The sequence below is a fragment of the Protopterus annectens genome, chromosome 9.part0 (assembly GCF_019279795.1).
Source record: "Protopterus annectens isolate FY-2018-M chromosome 9.part0, PAN1.0, whole genome shotgun sequence".
Classification (NCBI taxonomy): domain Eukaryota; kingdom Metazoa; phylum Chordata; order Ceratodontiformes; family Protopteridae; genus Protopterus; species Protopterus annectens.
The window spans coordinates 1,963,818,092-1,963,840,219 of record NC_056743.1 but is presented as its reverse complement, the minus strand read 5'-3'; the positions used below and the strand labels follow the sequence as shown (position 1 = coordinate 1,963,840,219).

Here is a 22,128-nt window from a genome sequence, read left to right as displayed (position 1 = left end):
GGGTTCAAATCCCAAAAGAAAGCTAATATTATCCTTTCAGTTCTATGGTCCTCTGAAGTCAATGACTATGGCCCTGTTCTGTAGCACACAATGTAAATCTTATTTAGGTGTGACAGATGGTCATAAAACAATGCAGTTGTATGCATTTGATGTTAGCCCTTAAGGCCAATCACCCTCTGCATATATACTTAGTGGCAGCGATGTGGATTTGGACTCCAATCATACACATGACAACAGTCTCATTCAAACCCCATCCGCCCATCACTTAAAAAGGTAAGAGCAAGGAATTTAAGGGTTGTACCCTTGTCCATCATGGAACATCAACTGTCAAGAGTTTTAAAATTCGCTTAAAAAATACAGAAAATGAGTGAACAAAGTCTCAGCTTGCCAAAGATAAGTTTGCCTAAAACTCTGTATTTCTGGCAAGGTACGTTTCATTACAGGCAGACTGTTACAATGAGAAACATATTTAGAATAAGTGTGGTGGTGCTCCTTCAAATGAGAATATAGTGAGAATACTATTCCACTAACACACATACGGCAGCAAAAACTGGAATTTCCTATGTAATATTTCTTTTGTCAGGATTAATTACAACTCAGTGAACCGCAGATCATCGAAAGAGATTGCATTTTAAAATCACCTCAGCCCTGCTCTTGTTCTTTACGTGATTACTACTGCAGCCCAAATTAGTAACATTACAGGAGCAGACTATAATACTGCGGTGGTGGTGCTGCAGTAGCGTTGTCGCCTCATAGCAAGACATTGTCCCGTTCGATTCTCAGCTAGAGCGTCTTCTGTGTGAAGGCATACGTATATGGGCATTCCTTCGTTGAAGGTTGTGCGTCAGGGCTGGTAACCCGGTACTTAAAAATCCACTACCAATCATTAGCGGACCAGAGTTCCACTGTGGCAACCCCTAACCGGGAAAAAGCCGAAAAACACAAACAGGAGCAGACTATAATCTAATGCAGTACTACAAAATGGAAACGGATTAACTTCATATACACCACACATACATTATAATGTGATCAGATCATTTTCTTTTGTTCACCAGGCAAAATCTTGTAGCAATAAATGCTACTTTTCAGGAGTGATCCAGAACAAACAAACAGTCTGAATTTTTTCTTGTATCATTTTTTTTTTACTGAATTTAATTTAAAACTCAACAAACCAGACTTGCAACCAGACATCTGCTTGACTGCTGTTCATCTTTAGTCACCTTGCTTCTACAGCCAACACTTGCAGTGTTTATTTTCCTCACACACAGCATCCATTCTTTGGTAAGTTACTCTGTTACTCTCTTCTCTTCTCTTGCTGCAGCTTCCTTTACCGTCAGCCATGCCAACTGCCTCAGCTTCTTATGTTATCTTCTCTGTTTAAATGTGGACCCTTTCCCTTCCCAAAGTATTCTGTCATGCACACATCCCCCCCCAATGTATCCACTTATGCGACTCTTCCTCATCCTTCCACGTTATGACTCAATACAGTTCCAGAAACGCTAACTTGCCTCCTCCCACAATACAAAATCTGATGCCCCTTTTGTAAACTCAATAAAACCGTGGTGTTATGATGGCCTTTTAATTGGTTTCAACTTCTCCTATATTTTTCTCACTTGCAAATGCCCAAAATTAAAAAAGATTTTCCTCAGGAGGTCTTTCTTCTCCTTAATGCCAACTAACTTAGGTTCATAATTATGGCTCTCACACAGCTTACTCACTCACTTTATCAAGCCTCAAAGTCTACCATCATCTACTGATTCCTTGTCAGATGGTCTGTATTCATCAACCAGGTATCACAAATTCCTGTTTCACCTTAACTGTTAACAGCCTAGTTTTCATATTGTTTCTTTTTACTCAGAGCAACCTTATCCAATAAAAATAAAAAAACTCTCATTAATACACAATTAAACCATTTCCCAAGGTATCCTTACTAAATATCATGCACGTGTGTACCATTTTATCCAGGTCCCTATCCTGTTTAACTCATGTTTCTACAATGCTATCACTATCAATGTCATTGCATGCAATCATTTTACTTTTCAATTCATACCCCTACTTTTGTGGAATACTACATTAATTTGTTGCCCTACTAGTGGAAGACTTAACTGAATGAGGATTTAATTCAACGATTATTAATATCCAGTGCTGAACATTTCAAGCCAGGCTTCCCAATAAATAAATAATGCTGATTTAGTTTTATTTGTGCATAGGCAACAATTACTTTTATAAGGTGTTTTATCTGAAGTTGCATGACTGACATTTGCATGTTTGACTAACGGGGTGTGGAACGAGAGCTCTCTAAAATGTCTTTTAAAAGTCTATTTTCAGGTTAAAGGCTCAACCTTTGTTTTTCTGACTGAACCTTTTTAGATGGAACTCAGAGACAAAAAGGAACCTGTTTATTACTTTCCTATGTAACAATATAACCGCCCAGTTCTACTTGTCTTTCCCATCACCACACTCGCTAATAAAACCTCTTTCTTCTGCCATCACCACACTCGCTAATAAAACCTCTTTCTTCTGCCCTGCCCAAACTGTTTTGATTCATGTTTCAACACTTTTCCTTTGACATGTATGAGGATTTGCCCCATCACCTAATCGTTTTCCGATGTATTGTCCCACCCACTACTCATACTATGTCCTTGTTCACTGCACTAAACATTTAGCCACTACCAAACCCACACTCTACCTTCCCACAGAAGTCCATAAGCTCATCAACTATGCTTAAAATCACTTTTCACACTGTTCACTGTTAAATTGCTACTTCCAGAAATATGACTGCAAGAGGTTTGCTACTTCTCAGATAATTTTTCCTACACAGGTAATTATGCACCTTAATCATTTACAAGAGCCTTTAAACCAACATCTTCAACAGGAAAGCCTAGTGGTCAGTGCACATATCATATTCTTTTACGTCTCCATCACATCCCACTTAATGTAATTTTAAACAAGGTACATCCAAAATGGGGTGGTGTAGTCTATGATGGGAGTGATGAGTAGAGGGGCACAATAACCTCTTTTGTTCTAAATGCAAACCCTTTTGTGATTAGGTGGGCCACATAGAAGGATTTTCTAACCACCTTGGCAATATGATTATCAAGAGATTGCTATCTACTTGGGTCCCCAGATCCCCTATTACATTTTCTGTATTTAGGGGACAACCACGTATGTGGTAGTTCGCAGGTACTTTGTTTTTTCCAAAGGGGATGACTATGCACTTTTTAGAATTTAGCTTGAGGCCATGATCCTGACACCAGGTAGGTCTCAGTGAGGACCTTCTGGAGGAAGACTGTATCAGCCAGAGAGTCAATTATGGCCCCCAGTTTGCAGTCGTCTGCGAACTTGGTCAGCCATAGTCCTCCTGTGCTTGCTTGTACCTCTGAGAAGTACATACCGAACAGGAGGGGTCCCAGGACTTCGTCCTGGGGACGTCACTTGTAACCGGTTTAGAGTCGGACCTAGAGCCTGCAACTCTCACAGTGTGGGTTCTATCCGTGAGCCAATTGGCAACCCATCTCGTGACGTAGGCTGGTGAGCTTGTCTATAATACCAGAATGGGGAATGGTATCAAAAGCCTTTGCGAGGTCTAGGTAGGCTGTGTGGACCTCCTTTCCCTCATCTAAAGCCTTGGTAACTGTCTAAAAGAAGTCCACCAGGTTTAGGAGGCATGATCTGCCTTTAACAAAGCCAAACTGGGTAGGGTCCAATGCTTGGAGGTTCCCAATATCTCTGTTAATGAGTTCCATAATGATGCGCTCCATAGCCATGCAGACCAGGCTAGTCAGGCTTATAACTGATAGTTCCCAGGGTCCGTTGTGGCTCCACCTTTGTGGAGCGGGATAACTGTTGTTGTGCGCCACTCTATGGGTATGTAGCCTGTAGAGAGTCTGAGTTTGAACAGTGTGTTTAGGGGAGGGGTTAGTTCATTTTGGAGTTTGTGTAAGACACAGCCTGGGACACTGTCCGGTCTCATTGAAGCTGTGTTTTTGGCTTTGGATAGGGTTGTTTTAACCTGTGCGTCAGTGATTGCCAGGGCTCTACATTCTTGTGGTATCTTTATGGGCCCTTTACGGGGTGAAGTTTGCACTAAACCAGTCTGCCAGAATGTTGGCAATATCAGTCGGTTCAGTGTATTTTGTGCCATTATGCACTAACTCAGAGCAGATCTGAGAGTTTCCACTTAAGTTCTTGACATTGCTAAAGAATGCTTTGTGGTTATCTTTGGAGTCCTTGGCAATTTTTCTTTCGAAGCTACCCTTGGATGATTTTATGAGGGATCGTAGTTTCTTGCTCATACTGATCAGGGATGTCTTTCCTTCTTGGGATTTTACTCTTTTCTGTACTAGTTTCCTCCTTCTATTGTATAGCTTGTTTATGGCAGGGGTCCACCAGACTGGTTTCCTTTTCTTGGAGGAGTGAGTCTTGGTTTTGCTTGGGATAGCATGATCCATGCATTCTTGCAGGTGCTCACAGAGTGCTTTTGTAAGGGATTCAGCTACTTGGACAGTGTTATTCTTTAGCATGGGGGCTGTGAACCTTTCCAACTCGGTCTTAAGTAACGTGAAGTTTGCTTTTGAAAAGTTTTTCACAGTGGTTTCGATATCCAGAGTGATTAGTCCATAGTCTGATCTAACCTGCGAGGTGCTGACCTCCAGTGTAGAACACCGGTCGCCCATGTTGGTGATGACCAGGTCCAATATGTTGTCACCTCTGGTGGGGGTGCTGACCAGTTGATCCAGGGCGTTTGAGTTTATAAATTCTAGGAAGCATCGGGCAAGGGAGTTAGTACTTAAGTAGTTCTCCCAGTTAATGTTTGGGTAACTGAAATCACCCAATATTAGGGCATTTGGTAGGACCTTCATATTTTCCAGTGTCTCCAGAAATGCGGAATGGGGGTCCTAGGTCATGGTGGGTGATCTGTAGCAAGCTACAATTTGAATTGCAGTTTTGCCCATTGTTAGTTGCACATGGATGATCTCCGAGGCATTGTGCTGCGCCACTAACCTGGAGGTGTGGGTATCCTTGATAAATATGGATACACCCCCGCCTTTAGCGTTTCGGTCCGGGTTCTGTGGCCGAAAAGTATGGTACAAGTTATAGCCTGGTAGTTCTGGGGTGTTCTCTCTGGAGCCTTAAACCAGGTTTCTGTTACTGCACAGATATCGATGTTCTCCATACTGAGGAGTGCCTTGAGTTCATGCATTTTGAGGTTTAGACTTCTGGCACTGAATAGCATTACCCTTAGTTTTTGGTTACTTGCGTTACTTACGGTGGCGGGTTTGTCTTTTGAGCCTTGCCTAAAAAAGGCACTACGGGGGGGGCAAAAGCCTTGGCCAGCATTCAAAAGCCTAAGGGTGACAGGTGCAAGCCATTTCTTGCAAAGCAAGGTGGCTTGTCGAGCATGTCATCCCAGACAGACAGATACTGGATCCCCTTTGAATGACACCAGAAACTTAGCCAATTGCTGAAATTAATCATTTTTTTCTCTATACTGTGGCATCATTCTTGGTGAAAGCAGGATGCTACTCAGGGTCAGTGTCATACCGGTCTGGGCTACGTGATCAGAGAGCTCTTCCATGTCTTCTTTCATGTAGTCCAGGGAGGTATGCCTCAGGTCATTCACACCAACATATACAATAACAGAGTCATATTTGTACTTGTTTTGGAGCGGCCTGAGTGCTTGTGTTATGTGGCAGATCCTGGCGCCCGAAGGGCAGCTAACTAACATTCTCCTTGTCCAGCCTAGTTAGTGGGACATCAGTGTGCCTGACTATAGAGTCGCCTATTACTAGTGTGTTGGGTATGTTATTTTGCCTTAAGAGCTGTGATTGCATGACACATTGATTATGTGAAGTATGTGTTTCATGGTTTGTGATGGGGTGCGGAGGTTGCTTGGGTGTCTGCTTTGGAGGTCTCTGTTGCTTTTGCAGATTTTTATTAGAGCCTCCAGGTATCTTTTCGTGTATTTTTGTGTTATTTGCCAGTGTTGGTTGATTAGGTCTATGTGAGACTGGGTGTCTTGAATTTTCCTTCTCCTCTTGACTGTCCGTTCCAGTCTTGGGTTGAGAGAGCTTTGCCTCCAGTTTGGCTGTATAAATGCATCTCGCATATATTAGTGTTTGGTGGTAGGAGGAGAGGGTTGTCTGTGTATATAAGGCAGTTGTACCATTGTCTCAAAATGCCCAGATTCACCAGTTGGACTGGAGAGTACACCTGAAATTGCCCTTTGGACATCCCTGAATAGGTAAAGTGAGCTGTTTTACTGATTGGCTTGTAGGGACGAATAGAGAGCCTTGTCCTTCTGGACAGTATAGGGGGATCTAGTGCTAGGGTTAGTGCTTGCTATGAGTTTTGAGCAAGTGCTGGGCTGTGAAATGAATGGTTTGAGTGCTTAATTTGAAAGTTTGTCTAGTTCCAAGGGAAAAACTAAAGAGTAGACTTCGTGGAGCCAGGAATAGTTTAACACTAGCTAACCGGCGCTGCCCAGCACACAAAACCGCGCAAATGCGATTTTTATAGCAGGAAAATGAAGGAAATGGAAATTAGTCCAAATTGGCCAATAAACTACTAACGTTTGGGCTCAAACCATTTCTCCAGGGACAGATAGGCTGTTCAAAGCTCCCCTCTCTCACAGATTATCAGAGAAGTTTCCTTCTATCCAAGTAAGGTATGGGCAACAAAGAAACTTGTAACACAGCCCTGAATTCAACAATAACCTGAAAACTGGCCTATACCAGTTCAGAAAGGCAGGAAACAAGTATATTTTTGTTTTGTTTTCAGAAAATAAAGCAGATATAATAAAAAAAAAAAAAAAAACTAAATGCACATAAATGGCTATCGCACTTTAATGTGTAGCCTACAACAGTTAAACAGATTATTTAAACACAAAAATGACTTGGCTCAAGTGCAGGCAGCAAATAAGTACAATATGTAGCCGAAACAAGCTTTTTAAAATCACAGAATCGCTAAAATTTGTCGTTTTAGGTGGAATTAGTTAAAAAACAGCAAGAAAATGCAGAAAAATTATACTTAATCACTCTAAATTCTCTCTTTTGTCTCTCTGCTGCTGTAGAACTCTGCAAGACACCTGGCAGGCACTTGCTGAGCTGAATACAAGCGCAAATGAGTTTATTATAGCAGGGAAATGAAAGAGATAGAAATTAGCCCAAAATGGCCAATAAAATACTAACTTCTGGGCTACAACAAACAAGGCGTACAAATTTCAGAAAGAAATAGTTCAAATAAACAGGCACAATAAGCCTTTAACCAGAAATTCCCAGCTCAGAAGGGCAGAATCTAGCCTCTCCTCCCACAAGAGTGCAGACCACAAACCTTCTTAATGTAAAATAACTGGCCTGAAGCCCAAGATCTCAAAACAGAACTAATGCGCTTTTAGAATAACAGACACTGAGCCTTCAATCAGCAATTCCCAACTTAGAAGGAAGTAAGCTACCTGTCCTGCCACAACAATGCAGTCCACAAACCTTCTTAATGTGAAACAACTGGTTTGAAGCCGAAGTGATTAAATCAAAAGGCTCAGAGTAACAATTACAGTTGAATCAGGCTACTACCAAGCAGTAATAACTGCAGCAGAATAACACAATTGAGTACTTTTAAGAAGAAGCACAAGCAAAATAAGGCAATAAAGTGGGAAGAAACACAATTACAGTAAAAGCAGATGACTAAAGTGCAATTTTTTTTCTTTTACCTTACAAGACACCTGCAACAGCTGGAAGACCACAGAAATACCTCCCCAAGATGCCCTATGCAGCCCGACTGAAGAAACTCCAGCTGTACTCAGTTGCATACCGCTTACTCAGAGGTGATCTCTGCCTGACGTACAAGGTCATGGCCAAAATTGATGGACATGCTCCACCTAAAAAAAAAAAAAAAAAAAATCCCCAGAGAGCCACATACTCTAGGGATCTAAACCTCACCACAATGATAATAAGACGTGCTGGAGGGATAGATTCCTGTCACAGAGACTCCCCATGCTTTGGAACAGGATTCCAATCTACACTAGGCAGAGCCCCTCACTAACACTCTTCAAGAGAAGCCTTGACGAGTGGCTGGGAAACAGAAAATTTACTCCAGGGATCACTGCAGTGGCTCTGCTGGACAGAGGCACAGGGAACTAATGGCTCTGCTAGACAGAGGCACAGTGTACTAATCTAAAGGGACGGTGAAAGCAAACACATTCTGGCTAGGCTTACAGATGCCCTCGGGCAGATAGCCTAGTACTTTACCTATGAACCTATCTAAAAGGTATACAGCTCCATTTAAGTCACCCTTCTATCCACCACTTTTTTTTTTTCACAACAGCTTCCCTATTATCTGTGTTCTCACATGTACCTAATTTAGTCACCCTACTTAACTAAACCTTCACTTCTGATATTAAGTGCACTTTTGCAGCATTTCTGCAGTTAACTCCTACTGATGCCTCTAGGCGTCAGACATTATTTGTTCATATTTGCATTAATAATTCCAGAACTACAGCTACATACAACATAATCAGAAAATGTTATCATTAAAGCATACATAATGGCAAACACATTGACATTTGACCTCTGCCTAATGCAGCTAGAGAGACAGTGATTATTATTTGTATACTGTTTATTTGGATTGAACAACTGTCACAATTCTCTAAATATCTCAATATTCAGATAACACAGACAGTACTGCATAGCCTCTTATATAAACTCACAGCTGTATGAAGAAAATCCTGCTGGCAGTATGTGTCTTGCTTGAATAGTTACCGAGTTATCATAAGCTGTTTATACAACATTACAAAATTAATATTCATTGCCTTTATTTTGGCTTATAAAAATCCAGTTTAAAGCATCTAAATGAATAAATGCCATTAAAGATTAACTTAAGTTTGCCACTTATAGTTTTCTAATAACTTATGGTTCTAGAAATATGAATATTTGTTTGAACTGTAAGGTGACAATTTCATTTTTAAAGGCTCAAGCCACACGCACTGGGAATTAAAGGCCCACACAAAAGAGCTGTACTGGAGAGAATGAGTTAAGACATGCATACAGTACAACAGTGACAATTTGAGTACATGTAAGGAAAGTTTGAGGGGGGAGAGAGAGAAGAAATGTTTTAGTAGAGTGATGGGACAGAACAGAATAGCACTGACAGAGAAAGGAAATAGCAGTACAGGTGGAGTTAGACGTAAGGCAGAATAATCCTAAGGTAGATGTAAGGTAAGAGGAGAAAGGGAGTAGGATGAGCTGAAAAGACTGGTTTGAGTAAATAAGTAATACAGCGAGACTGTGCTTCATCAAATGACCCTCAACAAACAAAGCTATCCACTTCTCTGCAAACACCTTTCAGTAACAGTCTAATGTGAAACGCCATCACCAGTGCAGAATTGCTGCTGTTTTACTTATAAATGACTAAACATCAGAAACACCACCACACACCCACATCCTCTGACTGAAAAAGAAAATAATACAGTAAACTCTCAGTTAACCAGCACCCATGGGGATTGGTAGATGCCAGACAACTGTAGTTTCTGGTTGCTTGAGAGTTACTATTAAAAACAGGCCCGACTAACACTGTACCCTATACTACCTGATTGGTTTGACTTGTTCTTAGGTTGGGGAGAGAGGGAATTTATTACTATCTGCCTTTTTAAACTCTAGAACTCTAAAAACATAAGGCATGTTTCTGCGGGGGTGGGAAACACAGGACAACACATGAACATTGCACTGTACTTCTTCGATTTTGTTTTTCTGGTTGCTGGAGTTCCAGTTAACTGAGAGTTTACTGTACTGCTTTAGAAATGTCTCTCTGTTTCAATCCCCCTAAAGAGAAAACTGGGTTAAACCACTGGACACAGAGTCCTTTTTATCAGAGTTCCAAAGTAAAAACTTGTACAGGAATCATTCCCAGGACTGCGGTAAGGTCTATGTCTAGCAGCACTCAAACTTCAGCATCAAACTGACATGGTAATTTGTGGGAACTGAGTTTTTCCAAAGGGGATGACGTACAAGGTCATGTCCAAGCCAATTTTTTGGCATTAAGCTTCAGGCCATGGTTCCGACACCAGTCATTGGTCTCAGACAGGCCCTTTTGTAGGATGTCTGCATCACTTGGGAAGTTGATAATGACTCCTAGCTTGCAGTCATCACTGAACTTGGTCAGCCAAAGTCCTTCGGTGTTGGCTGGACTTCTGAGAAGTAGATGCCAAACAGGAGAGGGCCCATGACTGAGCACTGTGGGACTCCACTCGTGATTGGTCGACAGTCTGACTTGGAATCCACAACTTTCACTCTGTGGGTCCTGTCTGTGAGCAAATTTGCAACCCACCAAGTGATGTAAGGAATGATGCCTAGTTTGGTGAGTTTATCAATGATACCAGAGTGGGGAATGGTATCAAAGGCCTTGAACAGGTTGAGGTTAGGCTGTATGCACTGCCTTACCCTCATCTACAGCCTTGGGGACCGCCTCAAAGAAGTCAACCAGGTTCAGCAGGTAGGCTCTCCACTTGACAAAGCCAAACTGTGTGGTGTCAAGAGCTCCATAGCTTTGCATACCAGACTCGTCAGGCTAATGGGGAAATAGTTCCCAGGGTCTGTAGTTGCTCCCCCTTTATAGAGCGGGATGACTGTAGCAGTGCGCCATTCATTAGGGACATAGCCTGAGGCAAGGCTGTGATTGAACAGGGCACACAGATGTGATGCCAGTTCGTTTTGTAGCTCATGTAGGACGCAGCCAGGAAACATTATCAAGTCCTATGGATGCTGTATTCTAGTCATTGGACAATGCAGCTTTTAGCCAGCTATGAAGGCAGAATTACGGTTGATGCCAAATTATAAAACTAAAAAAATATATACTGATCTCTGTATATTTGCAGAACAGTAAGACAACAGATATCTAAGCAACAATTTAGATCTATAATACAGAATAATACAGAAAAATATACTCAGCTCTATATATTTGCAGATAGTCTTGTAAGGCTCTCTCAACACACAGGTTCCACTTTAAATGCACCAACACACAGGTTCCACTTTAAATGCAATACAAGGCTTATAGTGCCTGAATATTTGAACTGCTTCTTACTGAAATTGGTACACCTTGTTTGCTGTAGCATAGACTAGATCCAGGCCTGCTGAATCTAGCTTTGTTTGTATGCTTGTTGTTTGTTTGCTTGTTATTTCCCTGAAATGCTAATTCCACCTAAAACGCGGCTTTTCAGCGCTTCTGTGGATCCCTAGTGATATCTGCATTGCTTACTGTACTTATTTCCTTGTTTCACTTGAAAGAAAGTTACTGTTTGTCGTTCTTGCATTTAAGTTACCTGGCACTTGCTCACTAAAGCAATTATATAAGTCAGCACTACACCCTCACAAACTCCCCTTGAGTACCTTGTTCCCCATTGGCCCTTTTTTCAATTATAAAGGAATTCCCAATACTATTCTAGCATGTCCAAAGGTCAGTTGTCAATCTCCTCTCCGGTCCAGCTGGTGAATCTGGGAATCCTGAGGCAATGTTACAACTGCCTCATGTACACAGACAACCCTCTCCTCCTCCCAACAAATTCCAACACGTGAGAGATGCAACCATATAGCCAAACTGTAAGCTAAGCTCTCTCAACTCAGTACTGGCATAACCAGTCAGGAGTAGAAGGAAACCACACTCACTACAATTCCAGATTCACATAGACCTACCACGACAGCAAACCAAACACATAAACACACAAAAACATACTCGGAGGCTCTAAATAAAAATCTGCCTAAGCAGCAGAGACCTCCAAAGCAGACACCAAAGCAACCACTACCCCTAAACAAAACACGTGCAACACAAAGCTCACAACGCCAGTATGCCGAACAGTCACAGCCCTTAAGGCTAAACAACACACCTGATACACTTGTAATAGGTGATTCTATCGTCAGGCACACTGACGCCCCGCTCACTAGGCTGAACAAGGAGAAGGTCACAGTGAGCTGCCTGTCGGGCGCTAGGATCCGCCACATAACACAAGCACTCAGGTCACTCCAAGGCAAGTACAAATTTGACTCCGTCATTGTCCATGCTGGTGTGAATGACCTGAGATGTACCTCCCTGGACTACATGAAGAGAGACAGAGGAGCTCTCTGAGCATGTAGCCCAGGCCGGTATGACACTGACCTTGAGTAGCATCTTACCCTCACCAAGAATGATGCCACAACATGAAGACAAGGTGATCAATTTCAACAATTGGCTTAAGTATTGGTGTCATTCAAAGGGGATCCAATGCATGTCAGCCTGGGATGACATGCTCGACAAGCCACGATGCTTCGCTAGCTTGCACCTGTCACCTCTGGGATTTCGGATATTGACAAAGGCTCTTGCTACCCCCATAGTGCCTTTTTTAGGCAAGGCTCAAAAGACAAACCCACCTCCATAGGTATCACAAGGGATAAGAAACTAAGAGTAATGCTACTCAATGCCAGAAGTCTAAACCTCAAGATGCACGCACTCAAAACCCTCCTTAGCATGGAGAACATCGATATCTGTGCAGTAACAGAAACCTGGTTCAAGGCTCCTGAGAGCACCCCAGCACTAACAGGCTATACCTCATACCATACTTTTCGGCCCCAAAACTTGGACCAAACCACAAAAGGAGGGGGAGTATCAATATTCGTCAAAGATATCCACACCTCCAGGTTGGTGGCACAGCACGAAGCATCAGCGACTATCCATGTGCAACTAACAGTGGGTAAAACTGCCTTCCAGTTTATAGCCTGCTACAGACCACCCTCCCAAACCCAGGAACCCCCTCGGCCTTCCTGAGAACACTGGAAAATATGAAGGTCTCTCCAAACACCATTATACTGGGCGACTTCAACTACCCAAACATAGACTGGGAGCATTACTATAGCTCCAACACCCTAGCCCAAAGGTTCCTAGAATTTGTAAACTCAAATGCTATGAAACAACTTGTTACCACTCCCACAAGAGGGGCAAACATACTGGACCTGATCATCACCAACATGGGGACTCTATGCTCCAGACCAGAAGTGTATCCCTCACTGGTAAGATCAGACCATAAACTAATCTCACTGGATATTCACATCCCGACCCCACCCCCTGCCCTAAAAACCACAGTGAAAAACTTCTCTAAAGCAAATTTCACACTCCTCAAAACCGAGGTGGAATTCTTCAAAGCCTCTGGGCCTGCGGAAAATACGTCCCAGACCGCAGAATCCTTTATAAACGCATTCTATGAACACCTTCAGGAATGCATGGATCATGCAATCCCAAATAAAACCAAGACCCAATCCTCCAAGGGCAGACGTCCTGTCTGGTGGACCCCAGCCATAAACAAACTATACAATAGAAGGAGGAAGCTACTACATGATAGAGCAAAATCCCAAAAAGGGAAGGCATCTCTGATCAGTATTAGCAAAAAACTACGGGCAATCATAAAATCGTCTAAGGCCAGCTTAGAGAGAAAAATTGCACAGGACACTAAGGATAATCACAAGGCTTTCTTTAGTTATGTTAGGAACCTGGGTGGGAATTCCCAGATATGCTCAGAATTAGTCCAAAATGACAAAAATACATCGAACCCACAGACATTGCCAACATCCTAGCTGACAGGTTCAGCAAACTTCTCCCACCAAAGGGCAAATATCTATGCCAGCAGAGAGCTGGCCACCTGACATCTCAGATGCTCAGGTAAGAGCTGCCCTCTCCAAAGCAAAAAAACACAGCATCAATGGGACCAGACGGTGTCCTGGGCTGCGTCCTACATGAACTCCAAGAAGAGCTAAACCCAAACATAAAACTACTGTTCAATCTCAGCCTTACTACAGGATATGTACCCAAAGAGTGGCGTACAGCAACAGTGGTCCCTCTCCACAAAGGTGGTGCCTCAACGGATCCTGGAAACTATCGTCCCATAAGCCTGACTAGCTTGGTCTGCAAAGCTATGGAAAGGATCCTTATGGACCTCATAAATAAAGATATTGGGGACCTACAGACACTGGATCCTACCCAGTTTGGCTTTGTTAAGGGCAGATCCTGCCTCTTAAACCTGGTTGATTTCTTTGAAACAGTCACCAAGGCCATTGACAAGGGGAAGGTGGTCCACACAGCCTACCTAGCCCTCGCAAAAGCCTTCGATACAATACCCTACTCGGGCATTATAGATAAGCTCACCAGCTTAAATATAAACCCCTATGTCACTAGATGGGTTGCAAACTGGCTCAAGGACAGAACCCACATGGTTAGAATTGCTGGAGCCATGTCAGACTCCAAACCAGTTACAAGTGGCATCCCATAAGGCTCAGTCCTGGGACCTCTCTTGTTCGGTATATATTTCTCAGAGGTACAGGCCAACATGGAAGGACTGTGGCTTACCAAGTTCACGGATGACTGCAAACTGGGCGCCATAATCGACTCTCCAGCCAACACAAGCATCCCCCAAAAGGGCCTCATAGAAACAGACAACTGGTGCCAGAGCCATGGCCTCAAGCTAAACGCCAAAAAGTGTATAGTCATCCCCTTTGGCAAAAACAAAGTGCCCACAAATTACCACATAGGTGGTAATCCATTAAGTACAGAAGAAGTAATTAGGGACCCGGGGACCCAAGTTGATAGCAATCTCTCATTTGACAACCACGTGACCAAAGTGGTTAGAAAAACATTTTATATAGCCCACTAATCATGAAGGGATTCACATCTAGATCAGGGGAGGTCATCGTGCCTCTTTACTCATCTATCATCAGGCCCATAATTGAGTACAATGCCCCTTTTGGGATGTACCTTACCAGACACCTGCAGCAACTGGAAAGACCCCAAAAGTACCTCACCAAGAGGATCAAAGGGCTCAAACAGACGCCATATGCTGCCCGGTTAAAGAAACTCCAGCTCTACTCAGTGGCATACCGCCTGCTCAGAGGCGATCTGTGCCTGACGTATAAAGCCATGTCCAACCCGGAATTAATGGACATGCTACACCTCAGAAAATCCAAATCTCATCGAGCTACGTGCTCGAGAGACTTGAACCTCAGCACTGAAATAAATAGTACATGCTGGAGGGACAGATTCATAACCCAGAGGCTCCCTTCACTCTGGAATAAAATCTCAGTCCAGGTTAGGCAGAGTCCCTCATTGACTCTCTTCAAGAGGAATCTTGATGGGTGGATGGGAGATCGTAGGTTTACCCCGGGTATCACTTCTGTGTCACCATTAGACAGAGGCACAGTATACTAACCTCGAAAAAGGGCATAGCAAAATTAATTTAAAATGGGTGGTGAAAGCCAAACACACTCTGGCTAGGCTTATAAATGTCCTATGGCAGATAGCCTAGTACGAACCTATGAACCGAACCTATGAACCGGTGCCACAGAAATGATGGGTACCAGGTTTTCTTCTGGTAATGTGATGGGGCCCTTGGGGGGAAGAGAGGTGGGTAAAGTTGGCACTGAATCTGTCGGCCAGTATGTTGACTATATCTACTTGCTCAGTATAGGAAATGCCATTGTGCAATAACTCAGAGGAAATCTGGGTATTGCATTTGAGGTTTTTGATATAGTTATAGAAGGTTTTCTAGTTGTTTTTGGCATCAGCCTTAATTCTACCTTCATAGCTGGCTTTAGAGGATTTGGTAAGGGATCTCAGCTTTTTGCCAAGACTAAAAAGGGAGTTTTTCCAGTCTTGTGACTTCATTTTTTCTGCAACAGTTTCTTCCTTCTATTGTAGAGTTTATTGATGACTGGGGACCACCAGATTGGCTTCCTTTATTTTGGAGTAGAGCATCTTAGTTCTATTTGGTATGGCAAGGTCCATGCATTTGTGTACATGCACGTGCAGTGCATTGGTGTATGACTCTGCAGTCATTTTCCATTGGCATGGGTGCCGAGAAGTTAGCCACCTCTGTTTTTAGAAGCCCAAAGTCGGTTTTAGAGAAGTTTTTCAGGGTGGTCACCTTAGTGGGGGGTGTAGGTGAGATGGAGATTTCCATGGTGATCAGTTTGCGGTCAGATTTAACCAGGGAGGAATTGACTATAGGTGTGGAGTTACAGTCTCCCATCTTGGTGATAACCAGGTCAAGGATGTTGCTTCCTCTAGTTGGGGTCAGATTGAGCCGGTCCAGGGCACTGGAACTGATAAATTCCAGAAAGCATTGGGCCTGTACATCGGTACTTGAATAGTTTTCCCAGTTGATGGAAGGGTAGCTGAAGTCACCCAGTATGAGAGTATTGGGTAGAACTTTGACAGATTCCAAGTGAGAGTCTAGGGACATGTTTGGGATTCTGTAGCAGGCTATGACTTGGATCACCATCTTACCCACTGTTAGCTGTACCTGAAGTATCTCGGATGCATTGTGCTGGGCTACCAGTCTATAGGTGTGTGCATCCTTTAAGAATATGGAGACACCACCACCTTTGGAGCTTCCGGCCAAAAGATATGGAATGAGTTGGCCTGGGAGCGCAGGGGTGCTTTCTGCCTCTTTAAACCAGGTCTCTGTTACAGCACAGATGTCGACATCCTCCATTTTGAGGAGAGCTTAGAACGAGTGCATTCTAGAATTGAGCAGCATGACCCTCAGATTGCATTTGTTTGTAGCTGTTAAGGTGTAATTTTGGTCTTTGGAACACTGCTGAAAAAAGGCACTATAGGGATGTCAAGAGCCTTAGCCAGTACCTGGAATCCCAGGGGTGACAGACGCAGACAGTCTCTGGCAAAGCATCGAGGTCTTTGAATCATGTCATCCCAGGCAGACAGTTACTGGATCCCCTTAGAATGACACCAGAAACTTAGCCAGTTGTTAAAAGTCAGTCATTTTCTGCTCATACTGTGGTACCATTCTGGGTGATGGTAGAACACTGCTCAGGACTAGGGTCATACCTGCCTGGACCACATAATCCAGGGAGGTATTTCTCAGGTCAAACACACCCACATGGACAATGACAGAGTCATACTTGTACTTGTTGTGGTGTGACCCCGAGTGCATGTGTTATGTGGCGGATCCTGGCAGCTGATAGTCTGTCACCTTCTCCTTGTTCAACCTAGTGAGTGGACATCAGTGTGCCTCACAATTGAGTCTCCTATGATTAGTTCATTGGGCAAAGTGCTTTGCCTTAAGGGCTTGGGTTGAGGGGCACACTGTGGTAGTGAGCTATGTGTTCTGGCGTTGGTGATGTGTTGCGATGGTCGAGTGGGTTTCTGTCTCGGGGGTCTCTGTCTGGGTAATTTTTTATTGACAGCCTCCGCGAAGGTGGGTGTATAGCTTGTTTCCATGTGTGAGTTGTGATGGTTGGTGATTTGGAGGGCTGTGTGTTCTATGTAGCGAGTTGCAGGTGCTGACCTTCTCCTCTTGACCAGCTAGTCTGGTCTTGGTTGGAGCATGCACTGCTTCCAGGTTGGAGCATGCACTGCTTCCAGTTTGGTGATATAAGTGCATCTCTCACAGTTATGAGTGTTGGGAGGTAAGAGGAGAGGGTTGTCTGTGTACATTATACAGTTGCCATACTGTCTCAGTATGCCCAAGTGCACCAGGTTAGCAGGAGAAAGCACAGGAAATTGCTCTACAATCACAGCAGGAGGGGTGGTCATAACTAATAAGTACTGGTGCCGTTACTGCGTAGGAACAGCTAGTGCTGATAGCACCTAAGTGTGCTACAATAGCCTGTTAAAGTGCCGGTTACGCTAAATGAAGTGCAAGAAGTAAAAGAACAAGCATGTTCTAAGGGGAAAATTGAAGAGCCAACTGTCTGACACCGGTAATAGATTACCTCAGCGAGTGCCGCTGCACGGTGAGCAAACACAGGCTTTTAAACCAAAACATTAAAAGGGATGGAAAAAAATGCACAGACGGCCAATAAACTACAATTTCTGGACCAGAAACCACTCCTCTTGTGGTAGATGGGCTACCTAGTGCTTACCACTCCCCACTGGTAAGCTAGAAAGCTTCCCTCCAACAAAGAAAGGTCTGGGGGGCTCAGAAACTTACAAAACAGTCCTGGATACAGCAAATCTGTATCTGGACTAGTTAGAGGAACAGCAGGAAACAAGCTTGGAACTTTTGTTTTTTTTTTTTTTTTTTTGCAGGAAAGCAGAACAGTAGGAAAAACAGTTTAAATGCAATACAAGCTAGCACAATTGTGTGTGTAGTAATATTAAGGCAAATATGTATATGGGTCCCTATCAGATGGTTGATTTTCCACAAACTCAAAATTCACATGGTCAATGTGACACCCCACCTCTGGCCCAGTAATCAAGAATCCTCAATCCTCACCAATAGCACCAGTGGGGGGTGTACATTGGGGAAGATGACAAGTTACACACACAGTATTCCAGATGCAGCTCCCTGCATCAAGTGCAATTTCCTTAAGAGCACACAGTCAGTTTGGGGCTGGTTTCTACCTCTTTCTACAGATCCCAAATAAGATTCCTCACCGGCACAGCTACAAAGTTGAGATCTCAGCTGAGTGGCCAAGCCAAGACCTCCAGCACCCTCTCTGTCCAACCAGTGCTTCATGTCCCTGCCCAAGTAGCCAACACACACAAACTTTGAGGTCTGATTTGTACACAGACACACACCTGGGAAAGGCTGGCACAAGTTTACTAAATATGCCCCCTTCTGCCCAGACTACAAGGTAGTTTTCACTGCCACCAGCCAGCTCATTATCAGCTACTCTAAGGCCCTTAACAAAGGGTGTCCTTTCTTACTGTGTAATGTTACTGTTCATACAAATGGTAGTTTGACCAAGAACGTGTGTATTAGGAGTGCCCCACAGTGTCACCAAATGCAAGTACTCTCAGAACTTAAATATCTGAAATATCAGCCACAATGAAAGGTTTAAATATATTTAATAACAAAACAACAAGACAATACTAAATATACACACATTATATATATTTTATATAGCTATATATAGATATATATATATATATATATATATATATATATATATATATATATACACACACACACACACACACGCACACACACACAAAACCATCAAAATCACAGGAAATATGACACTCAAATAAATAAAGAAAAACATTTAAATTAAGCTCTGCTATACTCCTGACTATATCAAGAGAATTACTGTACCCTAGTAAATTACAGAGCAAGCAAGGGAGATGTAGTGAGTGGGTCTTGATGCTGTCAGGTCAAAGAAAAAATACAGAATACTCAGTCTCTCTCAGAGAGTTCTTAAATTAATATCTCAAATATTACCACTGAGGTAACTTGCAGAATGACACCATTTCTTGTCATGTGACTTCACTTCCCAGGCTCAAAACAACCATCGATGCAAGCTGGTAGCATTTAGCATCTACCTGTGAAAATACATAGACCACAGATATTTTGCCAAATGGTGGAAGTCATAAAATAATTTATATCCCACCACATTTAAAGACAATACAAAAAAAACTTTAATACAGACATTATATCTTCTGTTGCACTGAAACTGAAAGATAACATCTTTTTTATGGCCCAGCCATAAAGTAATTTAATTTAAACTATTTTTCTTAAGTTAACATCTGGTGTTCCAGTTTCCACTGTTAAAATATATACATCTAAACAGTTACAATAGTGCAGGTACACTTCTATTCTATTCCAGTAAGGCATGCTGTGGTTACACCTTTAAACAGCACTTAGTAAAATAATTCTTCAGCACACGTCTGTACAAACCATCTTATATGACATACAGTTCTAATACATTTGTAACACAAGTGCATGAATCATGTTGATATCCACAAATTACATAATAATTTACAAAATTTCAGATAGCTGGACTGGCAGTATTTCCTTTCGTGACAGTCAAGACCATATGATCAAGTTCTTGAAAACCCAAAGTTTTTAAATGGAGATTGCGGTACAGTGAGGATCGGGAAATGTACCCTTTTCTCCACTGCATTGCAATCTCGGAGTTGGTACATATAATTTGCAGGGGGTGGGGGTGCAGGGGGGCTTGCCCCCCTGCAAAAACATAAAAAGTTAGATTTTTGTGTTTCTTTTTTTTTGAAGTTTGAGTTTTCGGAAACTCAATCAAATGGTCTCAACTATATGAATTTTGAGTTTCTGAAAACTCCATCTTCCATCATAGACCCATATATATATTTCATGTCCAAGAAGCCCATACCTCAGGAAATAAATAAAAAAAGGAATAAACCATGACACTGCTTAGACTTAGCATACGAAAGCTTCCATTTTTTCAAATTCAGTCTCGCTCTTCCAAGACTCGTATTTACCAGTTTATACAATATATGAATAGCTGGCAATTAGATATCAAGCACAAATCCCACTATAGTTATGACAGTGTTAATTCTGTACGAACATCTGACAAAAAATGAAAAATTAAAGATTAAGAAGAGAGTACATCTATCAGTTTATATCAAAAATGGAACTGCTACAGAGGTAATCTGTTACATTCAGAACTATTAAGGCAACAGTCATCATTCTCTTTTACCACACTACATTTGCAAAGGATAGTTACTTACTAAGAAGTTTTTTTATGAAATTAAAAGGAGCTAATGATGGCCCGAGTGAGGATAATGAACCTAACATGCGTTTAGTAAAGCATATGCTTTTAAGTACACTTTACAAAAGTACTGAATATAGACAAGATGACATACATCAATTAAGATGACCTATAAAATGTGGTCATTTCAAGTAAATCATTCTAACTAACAAAAAGTATTATATTAATGACTTAGGTCAACTGTGGTTCCTGTTTCTTGTTTACATACCTGTTTTTAAGCAAAGCAATATTACCCAATTCTCAAACATACTGGTGAACATGGAAAAAATAAACAAAAAACAAAACTTCACTAACTTCACATTTTAATTCACACCAATTTTTTTGTAGATCTTTAAAAAATGCAAAATGAGGGGACGCTTCAATCCTATCAATGAAGGAGTATGACTGGCAAATAAAACTCGACCTATATGACTATATCACAGTAAGGTCTCAGTAATACATTTAATCTTATTTTTTCTTTGAACATTAAAATGTAATTAACCAGCTTTATATGTTAAACAAATGTCTTTAGGTATTTGACTCAGACACTGACAAAGGGTTGATATTTTCACCTTTTTGTTTTACTTTTATGATGTAGTAACTATCATTTGATAGGGGTCAAAACTGTGCACTTCTGGGCACATTTGGCTATAGAACTACATACAAAAAATACATAAATGTCAAAGGAAAGAAATATAAACATCTAATGTCAAAATACTACACTGATACCATGATTTATAGGATTAATTCCGAGACTATAACAGAACTGTTTTAATTTCAACTCCTTTCATAATCTGCATCTTTTTCCGACAGTTACAAAAAATGTTAAACATGACAAGTCTTTGTATCACAACATCAGTGCATACCTGTTTTCTCTTTGATTTCGCATAAAACACTGAACAGAGCCGGCTTCATGCGATGGCAGTTTAAAGCATGTTTTCTGAAAGGAAAAAGAGAAGCTGTCAGTATACAAAACTCTGCAAGAAGCAAAGCATTAAAGTATTATTCATTGGTATTGTAGCTTGCTCCCACAAAACGCTGAACCACCCCATAAAAAGTGAAAGATCCAAATGCACAGTCTGCCAACTAGCAAGAAATATGTTTTACTTGTTTCAACAGTTTACTCTGCCTATAACAAACGGCTACCAAATAAGTTTGTCAGAACACTAACATGTAACGAGTACACATACATTCGTGATAAAAAATTTCAAGAACATTCTTCACAGACATCACATTTTTCCATATATCAATGTTAGTTTTACAGCACTTCTTCCTATTTTTCAATAGTCACCAACCCACCTGCATCGCACATCCTCATGACCATTATTGTTTATGTATACATCACAATTATGACTCTATGCACTTTACTTCTTCCCTCCTTTAAAGATCCATGTCAATTTCTTTTAATGTTGTTTACAATGGTCAGTACATCATTTAATGTTGGTTTACTCTTTTACTTGCATGTTTTCATTATTGCTTTTTTGGCTCTTAACATTACATTTAATACAGCCTTACTATTTCTTGGCAACTCTAATCCAAATGCCAACTCCAAAACATTATCTCCATATTTATTACAATCTGTCTCCCCACCATCTGTATCAAAGCATTCTGTAACGAGTCTTAAAATCAAATCAGCTCCACACTTTCACAAAAT

At 41.8% G+C, this 22,128-nt stretch overlaps 1 protein-coding gene across 1 annotated transcript in view; it reads right to left on the bottom strand.

The window, feature by feature from the left end:
* LOC122812358 (pre-B-cell leukemia transcription factor 1-like) overlaps positions 1-22,128 on the bottom strand; it is a 1,042,107-nt gene that overhangs the window by 996,641 nt on the left and 23,338 nt on the right. The window contains exon 2 of the mRNA XM_044084783.1: positions 21,341-21,414. Within this exon, the coding sequence (XP_043940718.1) occupies positions 21,341-21,414 (74 nt within the window). The remainder of the gene's footprint in view (positions 1-21,340; positions 21,415-22,128) is intronic.